A 12,095-nucleotide genomic window follows, 5' to 3' on the forward strand; every position below is an offset into this window, starting at 1 on the left:
ATGGGACCCTGGGGCCCGACCGTGGACAAACAAGCTCCACCTGACGCCTGTGCCACCACCTGCCAGGGAAGGTCTGGGACAGATGCCAGCCTATGACTGCCTCCTGCAAGAGCACGCCCTGGCCCGGTGCCGCCCCATCGCTGGCCTTGTTTCCGCTGGCCCTAGCTCCAGGCTGAACGGGCCTTGTTAGAGGCGATTCTGAGAACACGCTCCGGGGCATTCAGTGTCGCCAGGGGCCGTCCACACTGGGAAGGGGCTGCTTCACTGTCCTCCAGCTTTGAGCTGTGCGCCCTGGGTGCAGGGAGGAGCGAGGCCCAGCTGGAGCCGCGGGCGTGCTCAGAAACACCCCCAGTCTGGCTCTGCTCCTCTTTATACCTGGCACCTTCTCCCGTTCCACAGAATCAGCCCATGTTGCAGTCTGCCTGGCTTGCTATGACCTGTTGATGTTTACACCCCAGAAAATATCGTTCCAGGCCGACGGACCTGACTTAGCTGTGTTGGGGTTTTCCCCTAGCGAGCAGCAGCCGCACCCACAGCAGACACTCGGGTGCAGCAGCAGTTAGGGGAGCAAGTTTGGCTTCCTCTGGCTGGTCCTGAGTCGGAGTAGAGACAAATACTGGGGAACCTGCAGTCATTGAAATGTCCAGACCCTCAGGGGCCAGTTGGTGTGGGGTAGTTGTTTGGCTTCTGGGATTGTTGCTGCAGACAGTGGTCAACTTTCTATAGGGGTGACTCCTGGAGGCAGGTTGGCTGCTGGGCCGGGTGCTGAGACAGCGGCTGCTTTCCTGCACTGGTTGCTGCAGGGTGTGGGTCAGAGTTATAATGTTATAGACAGGCCTGGCTGCTGTCCATCTGTGCACTGAGTCTCTCAGTGGCAGTAACAAGTGTAGCTTCTATAAAAGACAGTTATAACCATGATTAAGAGGGTCGTTTTGCTGCTGCCTGGAAAGCCAGCAGCCGGCAGGCCGGCAGGAGGGCTTTGCATGCTGCTTGAGGACAGGCTGTGGGATCGGAGGAACAAACCCAGGCAAGGGACCGGCTGACATCAGCAGAGGAGGCACAGACTCCAGGCTTCTCAGCACTGGACCCAGGGCACAGGGACACCACTGTCGAGGCGCTGGAGGAACCTGGGGAGGGAGCAGTGCCCTGCAGACTTGCTCCTTTCCAGGATAGGGCAGAGACAAAGCCAGAGGTGCTGTTGCTCTGAACCACGCTGAAGCGGAGGGTTGGTGCTGCCTCTCGGTGCCCTGTGTATTCCTTCACTGGAGCCTGGCACGGTGGAGACAGACAGGGTGTGACCTCAGGGGTTTGAGGTCAGGGTCAGCAGACACAGCTCCCAGGCATGCTTCGGAGCAGCGATGGCTCCTGGGAAGGCCGGGGTGTCTGTAGCAGTATAACCGACCTCTCGGCGGCCAGGGATCTGGTGGCATCAAATGCTCTCCCTGCCACCAGGGAAGGACAGAGGCAGCTCAGCATAACGGGGGTCCTGTCTGATGTACCCCAAACCAGCTACAGAACCCAGCCCCGTCCTGGTCTCTCTGGTGAGGGTGGGGAATCATATGAAAGGTCTCTCAGGCCGTGGGATTAGAATCACTAATTCCTGATTCTAAAGAAAGAGTGTTGAGCCCATGATTTCTGTAACGGGGGTTTAACAGCCTTTTTCCTGCAAAGCCTCCGCCGCCACCCAGGAGGAGTGCAGTGGCTTCCAAGCCCGCCGAGCCTTTGCATCAGCTACGGTAATTTAAAACTGGGCCAGCCGCTCAGTCCCCGACCTCCAGCTGCAGCAGCAGCAGCAGCAGCAGTGGGATGGGGAGGAGAGCCCGGGGTGGGGCGCTCACAGAGGGCACAGAAAGCCGTGGACTCCAGTGAATCTGTTGTGATGCGCTCAGCCTATTACACCTCCCTGAGCAGTGGTCCCTCCCATGCTTAAAAGTCCAGACCCAGCAGGAATCAGCCACGTGCTGACGTGCTGACAAGAGGATAAAGGCCCCAGCATTAAGGGATTTGTCCCAAAGCTGGGCTGTCTTAAGAGCATTCTGCCGTCCAGGTTTTTAGAAGACCAGAAAAGCACACTTGAGCACTAGATGATCACATGAAGACTTAGTTCCTCAGGCTCTGAGCCCCTCAGACAGCTCTGGGCCGGGCAGGACTCCCACATAGGCATCCCAGTAGATGGCCAGGACACTGTAGCAGTGCCCAGGGGCCAGAGAAGGTGGTGTCCAGAATTCCCTGTAACCACATTACGGCTGGTTAAAGTTGGCCTGCTCCCCACATTCCCGCCTGAGGCATCCAGTGTTTGCTTGGCCATGTGCAGCACTCATTTCCAACCACAAGAGGGCGCCATTGGTCAGAGCGCATTTAAAAATTCTGACGTACTAGTTCCATCTCCTGCTTTTACCTGTTTCTGCACTTCGCTGGTGCTTGCTTATTTCTGTAACTAGGACACAGTATGTTTTAAACTGTGCATATGGCCAGGCTTGGAGTTCAAGCTGCTCCCAGGTAACTGCCTTCCTTGTGTCGTCTCCTGAATGCCTTGCCTTTTGAGGAGAAGAGAACAGGTGTGGGGGCTGAGGCCCAGCAGGAAGGTGTGTGATGCTGGACATTGTCCCTGTTGTCCTGGAGAGGGGCGGTGACCTCCCAGTCCCTCAGGATTCCTTCCCAATGGCCTCTTTCCCAAAAACACCATCTAGCCTCACCAATGTCAGCACCTCCCCTCCCCCACCGACGACCTGACTGCTCACCTCCGCTCACTCTCTGCCCTCCAGCACCGCACAGATGCCCTGCCCCTAAACCTCCGCATTGCAGTCCCTGCTGCATCCTCGCCCTGCTTCACTCCACCTGAACAGCTCCTTGTCACTCCACCACTTCCCTCCTTCTCCTCCTCCTTTCCTGACTCTGCCGCGTCCTACAGTCTAGCAGCCACCCCAGGTGTCCCCACCTCCCCTTGAGCTCTTCCTCCAGGCAGAAACTTGGGCACTCAGACAGATCCAGCCTCTCTGCCCCACACAGGCAGTCCTCAGGGCTTGTCTATGGGACTCGCCACTCGGGGTGGGGTCTTGGGACCAGCAGCATCAGCATCGTGGGGAGCTCATTAGAAATGCACTAAGGTGGGCCCCACTTTGGCCTCCTGAGCCTGAGTCAGCATTGTAACTAACTCTTCAGGAGCCTGGGTACACGTTGCAGGCAGAACAGCAGCCTGCTTCATCACGCCCCCCCATCCCTCCGCCCCCCCCACCAGGGCCATTCTCTCTGTGAATGCCTTTCCTCTTCTGTCATCCTGCTTCTCTTTGTGTCTCCGCCCATCCCTGCTGTGATAAATTGGGTCTGAACCAGTGGAGCAGGAGGGAGCCAGGCCCACCCGGGCTGGGGAGCAAGATGCAGCCCAGCCAAGAACTAGACACACACGATGCCAGGTGACGGCAGAGCGCACTCACTGGTGGGGTACCGCCCAGCGCTTGTGTCTGGACGGCCCTGAGGCTGCTCACTGCTCCTGCCCAGCATTAGGAGGTCAAACCCACAGCTGATGGGCTTGTGTGCCCCAGAGCTCTGAGGGCCACCCAGGTGAAGCTAGCAGGCCCACGGGCACCCAAAGCCAGGGAGCCCCATGGGTGTTAGAGACGGCACTAGCGAGTGGGTGAGCCCCAGAAATAGTTTGTGAGAGCTCCTTGCCTCTTTCGATTATTTAGGTTCAAAGTGAGCTCATCAGCCTCACTCAGCTGCTGGGCAGCTGGCCAGGGCAGCCCTCTGATCCAAGTGTTTCGAGGTAGGAGGCCAACATCTGTGTGTTGCAGGCCGTGTGTGCCCAGGGTGCTGGGACATTTTGTGTGGCTGCCAGCTTCTGAACTGTCCGTTCCCTGTTTACTCCACTGCCACCACCTCCGGTGCAGTCAGCCCAAGGCCTGGCATGCAAGGGACTTTACAGGGTGGGGGGGCAGCTTCTGGCAAGCATGAGCCGCCCTGCCCCCTGGGCGTATGAGGTCAGGATTCGGGAGTGGAGAGGCAGAGTAGTAGGGCTTCCTGAGCTCCAGGGCCTTCATTCACGTGGGCAGACCCAGACCTTCCTTAGCCAGGTGGGGGGTGGACTGATGGGACCAATGGGCTGCTGAGCCTCAGCTCCTGGGGGAGGGGGCGAATGGCATGGCCTTGCTCTGGGGCTGTGGTCACGTGGGCGCATGGGAGCCTTGAAGGGTCTCTACATCCTTATGTAAGATGCTACATGTTTGTCAAATTTATGTGCCTCTGAGTCACTGTTCCCAAAATATGGTGAGAGACCAGATGAGCAGGGCATGGAAGAGTTCTACTGGACCCTGAGCTGGGTTCTCGTGTGTGGGCATCTTTGCTGTCTGCTTCTGGAGTCAAACCCCCTCAGCATGTCCCCCGGACACCCAGCAGAGGTGGGAGGACCCCTGAGGAGGAGGCCCCTGCCTGGCCCAGCATTAAGACAAGCCCAGAGGTGGGAGGGGCAGGAGGAGGCTCTTTTATCCCTGGGGTGGGTGTGGCCTGGGAGGCAGTGGGAAGACACCTGAGAGCTCTGGCTGGGAGCCAGGTCGTGGGACTCCTGCCGCCTGTGCTCACCGGCTGTCACTGTGGGTAGACAACCTCACCCCTCTGTGTCTGCGTGCCCCATCTCTCAGCTACCTCATAGGGTGGTTCTGAAGATTAAGGGAAGACTGTCAACCAACCTTTTAGTATGGTGGCTGGCCAGTAGCAACCCCAAAAAACAAAAAACCCCTCCTCCCAGAAGGAGTGTCCAGACCTGGGGACTAGGGTTTCTTTTCTGTCTCAACTTCCTACCTGGCTAGCTGGGCCTGAAGACCTGAACCCGGCAAGTTGGCCGGTCCCCTGAGTAGAGCACTTGCTGCTGGGGTGCAGTGGGCGGCAAGGCCGCTGTGAGCCTAGGTGTCTGGCCCTGAAACTCGAGTGATACACAAAACAGAAACAGACCTTACTTCCATGAGAAGTAAGCTGGCTCAAGGGACAGGTCTTGCTGGAGCATGCTGGGCTGCTGGGAAACAGCGGCATCGCCTTCCCGCCGTACGTGCGTACCTGTGGGCTGTGCTACCAACAGCGGGCAGGCTGTTCTGAGTGAAAGTTGACATTGATCTGTGCATTTACCCAGAAGGCCTTTGCTGTCGTTGAACCAGACTCCTTCCTACACACACAGTCTTCATCGTCAGGTGTGGATGAGGACACACCATCAACAGCCCATACCCACACAGGTGCACACACAGCCACGCAGGTGTGCATACACAGGTGTGCACTGTGTGTTATCACTGTCCCTGTCATTGAATCTGAGAGTCGGGGAGGACTTGGGGTGTGGCAGCTCTGGCTGTAGTACACAACGGTGACCGCAGGCTTTCACAGATGGCTTCATTTATGTTTGTCCATGTCAATCTGACTCTTGTTTAAACCCAGAAATGGCTCCCGTAGGTTCAGAGACTCAGAAATTAGCGATTCCCGTCATTGCCTCAGGCTGCCCCTCTCACGCCTGCGTGGATTGGCTGGCAGCGGCAGCTGCTGGCATTACACAATTGGCTTGGATGTAAAATTAGCCGGTGGAGGAGGACCTCCTCGTTTCTCCACAGTGACTCAGGCTCCCGCCTCGGGCTAAGTCAGGACCGAGGTTGTCATTACACAGCGACTCCATGTTATCTTTGTCACAGATGCCGTTGCAAAGAGCCATATCTCCTCTCTGCTTTCCACCAGATGCTTGTGAGCCTTTAGCTGCCTCAGGGATTTTCTCCCAAAGTTGCAGCAACGCCGTCAAGAGCAGTTTTCTAACGTGGACGAGCAGGGGGACCTCAGATGCTAGGACTAATGTAACATGTGGGTCTCAAACCTTGTCTTGGAGGATTGAGCCGGCTAGTCAGCCTGGGGACGAACATGACTCGGCTCTGACTGTGGAACGAACTTGACTGAGCTCCAGGAAGGATGGGTTCTGCCTGGATCTCTGCCTTGTGAGATGGTTGCTGTGAGGCTGGGAAGTCAGCAAAACACAGAAAACAGTGGTCCATCTTTCGATGAGAGCGAGTTCTGGAAATCGCCCGGACGAGGTTCATGGACATGCCGCAGTCTGCCCAGACGCCTACTTGGCACGCGTTTTGCCTTGCGGTGCGGGAGTGGCATAAGGATTACTGGAGGAAGCATTTTATCATAAGATTTTCTTAGAGATGACGTGCAAGCCTGTCTTCCTGCGGCGCACATTAATTGCTGGTATCTCTCCCCTTCGTTTCAGCTTACAAGATGCTGGCATCGGGTTCATCCTGGTCATAGACCGAAGGCAGGACAAATGGACCTCCGTGAAGGCATCGGTCCTGCGGATAGCCGTAAGTGTCAGTGCCCCAACTCTGTCACATCCCCACCACCCACGCTTCTCCCGGGCCGGGTGACAGCAGTGTTTCTCCGCTAGCGACCCATCCACCTGGGTGGCAGTTTGGATTCGGGCTGTCACCATGCCGTGTAGAGCTGGGGTGTGCAGCCAGCTCAGCGCGCCAGCCCAGGGTGGCCCGAGGCCAGGCCCGGGGGCACCTGGGCGCCCTGCCTCCTCGGCCTCTCCAGGTGCTAGGGCAGGCGTGCGTGCATGTCTGCTCTCAGCTGGGTTAACTCTTCAGGGGCTTGTTTTAATTTGAAACCGATTCCACTGGCTCATTTATTTCTGACCATGGAGTATATGAGAGGCTCAGGATTTTACAGTGTGTTCATTCTGAAATAGAGCACCCGGTCCCAAATAGCCAGCAGGGTGTCAAGTGAGTTACAGAGAATCCTCAGGCTACACATTTGACACTATAGCTTTTTCTAAGTGGCCCTCTCCTTTTCAAAAGGGATTGTTTATTCTTTAGTTCTACAGCTAGGTCTGATGCCTCCGTCTTCCTTGGTGACCCATTCCTGCCAGGGAAGTTAGCAACCCTCGTCGCCAAGGCCTCACTGATCTTCACATTCGTAGAGTCAGTTTGCAGGCTGCCCTCCAGGGCCGCTGAGCGGCCGGTCTGTGTTGGTCCCTGGGGCTGTTTGCAGCCTGCAGTGCTGATGTAGGGGGAGGAGGTAAGGCAGCAGAGAGCTCCTGAACCTTATTTTGGTCAGTAGTGTCCACCCCCCTCACCATCTCCAACACGGGGCTGTCCCCCCATGCTGAGCTTCACCCTCACTCGCTTCCTTCCCGGCAGCCACTGGACGCAGACACTTTGATTCCTGGCAGGCTGGGTGACCCACAGCGACTGCGGCCGGGTCCTCCTTCAGCTGCCAGGGCTCCGCTGCTCCCAAGCATCTTTCAAAAACCAAACCCCCAAGAGAGTGAAATTCTCCTAACCTCTTGTTCTGGGTCTTGTGGTTCAACCACCTTTGGTTCTTGGCCTCTGGGAGGCTGCTGGGCTGAGATTCATCTTAATGACAATTAAAGGTTCAGCGTCCCCTCTAGCTCTTACAACCGCTGTTTTTTTGTTTCGTACAAACCTGTTCTTGAGCTACTGGGTCCCACCTTTGTCATTCTAATAAAGCTTCTCCCTACACCGCCCAGGTGTGTCTCCAGGTCCCTGTTCCCACCTGGCACATGCTTCCTATGGCATCATTTGTCTGAAGCAAATCAGAACACTTCGGAGTGTTTCAAAAGAAGCCAGTGTGTTACATCAGCAATTTTCAACCTTTTTCAATCTCATGACACACACACTGATTACAAAAGTGCTACAGCACACCGAAAGATGTATGTTTTGCCAACCTGACAAAATAAACAGGTATAATTTTGATTCACGCACGCCGACAGCTATTGTTGTGTTGGCTGTTGTCATTTTTTGGTTTGACAATCTAAGGGAAAAGAGGCCAGGGCCCCTGACCAAATAGCCAGGTACTGCATGTTTTAAAAATTCTTGGGGCACACCAGTTGAAAATTGCTGTTTTATAATCCAATTTCCTTTGTTTTGTCATCCTCAGACGCTCACAGGGTACTCCTGACACACCCATGTGGTCACGGGCGTGCCCTGTGGGGTCCGGGCCTCTCCTCTCCGCTGGAGAGTGCTGCCCCATGGCTCTCCCCGGAATGCCCCCGCCCCAGGCCCAGGGGGTGCCCACCCTCCCACACCCCCTCGCCCAACCCCAGCAGAGAAGCACTTCTCTGGGAGTCTCCTGCTTTCCCTCTACTTTATGGAGGTACACAGTCCTCCCTCGTTTGCATGTCAGGGCATCCTTAAAGTCAAGGTCAAGTCCTGTGCATCGTTGTGCGGCTGGGCGCCCAGCCAAGGCCCCGTGTGAGGCAGGTTCGCCATGAATATCTCCCAGGCCCATCGGTTGCTCCTGGTTAGAGACGAACTTTCCCAAATGTAGGGTTGCTTTTTAAGAAACAGGTAAATTGTTTTGTTTTGTTCTGAGTGGAAGTGATCCTTGAGTCACCCTACAGTTCACCAGTATGGCCCAAGGTTGCCAGCCCAGGCTGTCCGCCCGAGTCCAGCTCTCCAGATGCCGAGTATAACTGGAGTTTCATTCGTCATCAAGTTCATAGTCAGGTTACCTTCTGAAGCAAGCTGGCTCAGCTCGAGAACTTTGTTTTGTGAAAACCTTAGCTAAAAAGTTGGTGTTTGAGTTTTTAGGTTTGCACTGATTCTTATACAGTAAAAATATAGGTTTTTTTCCCATTCTTTTTCCTGTGAGTCTCAGAGTCCCCCAATACTTGTTTAGAAATCCCAGAAGTTAGCATTTTTCCAGCAGAATTATCAAAAATTCTCTTTGAACTCCAGTGCTTTTTGTTATAAGACATTACTGATATTATTGCCAAAAATTACTGATATCACCCAGCAAAAATGTTGGGTATTCATGTACCCAACACATTTACAAAGACCCTGCTGTGCCTGGACCTGTGCGAGGTGCTGGGGGCGTGTGGGGCATGCGGGGTGCGCCAGGTGGGGGCAGGCAGTCCCCAGGGCACTGTGATGGGGGTCAGGCCCAGAGATATCGGACAGATATACGGGGCTCCTGAGGCAGCGTACAGGCCGCAGGGGCAGTCAGGACACGTCGAGCCAGGCCCGTGCCTTCCTCAGGCGTGAGTCCATCTCCGAGCCCGGGCGTGGGTCTGACAGCCAGCATGGCTCTGCGGGGGGACCAGGAGGTGGAAGACAGCCTGCACGGCGGTCCCCACGCAGGGAGCTGGGCAGGGCAGAGCTAGTGTGCCTCTGCTGTGACCTGGGGCCGGGAGCCCAGACCGGCAGCTTGCAGGGGCTCTAGGCAACAACGAGCCCAGCACTCACATGGCGGCGCCATGGACCGGGGCTATTTTTAGCCACTGTGTGTGCTGTCTCGTGAGCTGAGCTCTCCTTAGTCTGGGGCGTCTTTTTTTCTCTTTTGGATGCCTTTGGCTTGGCTTGGAATAGAAACACAAGACGTTGGAGGAGCCGAAGTCCATTGTTCTTAAAAGTCAGGCTTGTGCCTCCATCAAGAAGAGCCTTTATCTGCTGAGAGGGGGCGGGCGGGGGGAGTGAGGGGCGTCCTCACCTGCCGCAGACCCTGATCTCAGCGGGTGGACACGGGCAGAAGCAAGGCTCAGAGCGGGGGCTTCAATCAGGGCACTTTGTCTGACTGTTGGGTCCGTCCTGGGGTGGGAGCGTCTTTTACAAAACGCCTACGTGCCCCTTCTGGGCTCCCATTTCGAACTTTCAGCACATGTGGGAGCATGTGTGCGGGTTGGCCTTTGGGATTTTCTCACAGGGGGCACCTGTTTCTGTTCAGAGGCAGCCTAATGCGAGCTCAGTCTGTCCCCTGGCGCACGCCGTGGAAGAAAACCGTGGTGAGGCCGTTTCCGTCTGCACGGGGGGGACTCTGGAGCCCGCGCTGCCTGTGGGCATAGGAAGGACACAAAACGATGTGTCCGAGGGACCCAGGGTCCTTTGGTCATTCAGGGAATACACTGTACATGGCAACATTATGTTACATTAAACAGTGCCACTAAGTTCCTACCGGGTGCCAGTTACCAGAGGCCTAAGCACAGGGGGGTGAGTGCCTGGTGGAGGTGAGGGCGTGAGCCGTGGCGCCACTGGTCCACACGGTGTCCGGGAGGGAGGGCGGGTGGCACAGGGCTCCTAACCTGGAGAGTACTCAGGTCATGACGGCCCGTCCTTCAAAGCTCCAGCCCTTCACCCTTATTTTCCAGGCAGTGCCTCCTCCTTACTGACATCTGTGGTGGTCTCAGCAGTGCTCCCCAGGGCTGGTCTCAGACACCCCGTCCTTGCTGCTCGCGTCCAGATCAGGGAACACAGCCCTGGGGTCGGAGGCCTCTGCTCCAACTCAGCTTCTCTGGTCCAGACTTAGGGTTTTGTGTCCCTTCCCAGCGAGACCCAAACGTTCACATTTACACTTATCACACACACTTCCTGTTGTTGTCTGTCTCCTGTGAGACAGATGTCAGCGGTCAGGCTAGATGAACGTGGCTTTGAGCAGAGTGAAGGCAGGGACTGGACCTCGGGGCGGGCTTCAGACAGCATCCCCCGAGCCCCAGCTTCCGCAGGGCTTCTGATGTTCTCTGTTGTCTTTAGCTGCGCTGGCCCCTCACCCTGTGAGGCTCCAAGAATGTTACCTTGGAAGCCCGTCAGCCCCTGTTTTCCTGTCCCCAGATCACATGTACATAGTCATCACATCACACACGCCCCCAGGCCAGCCAGGACCAGGTCCTGAACACAAACCACACTGGTTTTATGTTACACGGAAACCTGTTACAATCATTTGATGATTGCTTGATTACTAGATTACAAAAAGATGTTCCTTTATAGCCTTCATCCCAAATCCTCCACTTAGTTACCTTTACTTTTAAAATAAAGTTTTTATTTTGTTATTTTGTTCAGCTTTTAGTACATACGGTTGGCCCCAACCCAGAGGAAATTTAATTTACTGTTGTTTATATTCATAATGTGTTTGTGCACGTCATTAAGGCTTCTCACTCGGCTAGGACCTTGCAGTCACTCCCTTGACTGTAACGAGTCACTAACGTGAAGACGCGGAGGCACTGAGGCAGAGAAGAAGAGGAGAGTGGACGACAACTGGTCTGATGGTCTGTCTCCTCCAGCCACAGGCTCAGCCAGCACAGCGCCTCCTCTGGGGAGGGAGGGAGGGGCGCCCCTGCCCTCGAGTCCTCCTGCCGCCCACATTGTTAGTCCAAGTGAAGTCACAGAAGCAAGAGGGCGCAGCTTTATCTTATCAGTTCAGACTCGTTCATGCAGAGCAGCACATCTGCTGTGAGGTGTAAGTTAGGGCGATGAAAACGATGTTGAAATTTAGAAAAGCATGACTCACTGTGACCCGTAGAGAGAGGCTTTCATAAGGACATTTTCCTTAAATAGTGGTGGCCAATTTCACAAATGAGGGTGACAGGTTTGCACAGTCCTCCTGCTGATGTTAGCCGGGCTTCTGACTCTGCCTGGTTCTGGGATCCCCCCACCCCAAGCCCCACGAAGGAGCGGAACTTCGTGAGCATCGGTCGGCCCAGGTCAGCAGGAGCTGGCACAATGGAGAGGTCACTGCAGGCACGCTGGTTTTGCAGTTCCCTTCCGAGCTGGTACTGAGCTGCCAGGTCCCCCCCATTTCCCTGTGCATCCCCCACAGTGTTGTGTCCTAGCATCGAGTGTGATGGTGAGACACAGGATGCAGGGCTGAGTGACCCCCTATTCTCCTGAAAATAACCCCACCCAGGCCCAGCTTGGGGTCCAGCTGGTGAACATGGGTGACCCTGCAGACCACACCTGGGCAGATGGCACCTCATGACAGCTCACCTCCCTGTCCACACAGCTGCAAACACTTAGCAAGCACCTGCTAAGGTGCTGGCGACCAAGGACACGTGGTCCTTATCTTCCAGGACTATGCCAGTGGTGCAGCATGTTGGGGGACCTGTCGGGGGTGTTGCCTAGGGGGCTGCAGGCAGGAAGCATAGTGCCTTACACCTGACTCAGAGGCAGCGGGTCACTGAAGTCTTAGAGCTGCTTTCAAGTCTCCTGGAAGATGACGGAGGTGCCCAGCAGGTACCGAGGACCTTCAAGTGGAAGCTCAAGGAGTGGCTAGATTGCAGACACAGGGTGGACATCACCACGCAGCCCAGGAATACCCCCAGATGTAGTGGGCTCTGCATG

The 12,095-nt window shown here is 55.8% G+C and overlaps 1 protein-coding gene across 27 annotated transcripts in view; it reads left to right on the forward strand.

The window, feature by feature from the left end:
• MCF2L (MCF.2 cell line derived transforming sequence like) overlaps positions 1 to 12,095 on the forward strand; it is a 169,606-nt gene that overhangs the window by 123,952 nt on the left and 33,559 nt on the right. For 25 of the 27 annotated variants that reach the window (XM_036011475.1, XM_036011478.1, XM_036011479.1 and 22 more), the window contains one exon: positions 6,236 to 6,326. In XM_036011475.1, the coding sequence (XP_035867368.1) occupies positions 6,236 to 6,326 (91 nt within the window). Of the gene's footprint in view, positions 1 to 5,237; positions 5,831 to 6,235; positions 6,327 to 12,095 lie in introns of those variants that run through there. The other 2 variants (XM_036011485.1, XM_036011486.1) reach the window with 2 other exon arrangements.

This window comes from Phyllostomus discolor, chromosome 11 (assembly GCF_004126475.2).
Source record: "Phyllostomus discolor isolate MPI-MPIP mPhyDis1 chromosome 11, mPhyDis1.pri.v3, whole genome shotgun sequence".
Classification (NCBI taxonomy): Eukaryota; Metazoa; Chordata; class Mammalia; order Chiroptera; family Phyllostomidae; genus Phyllostomus; species Phyllostomus discolor.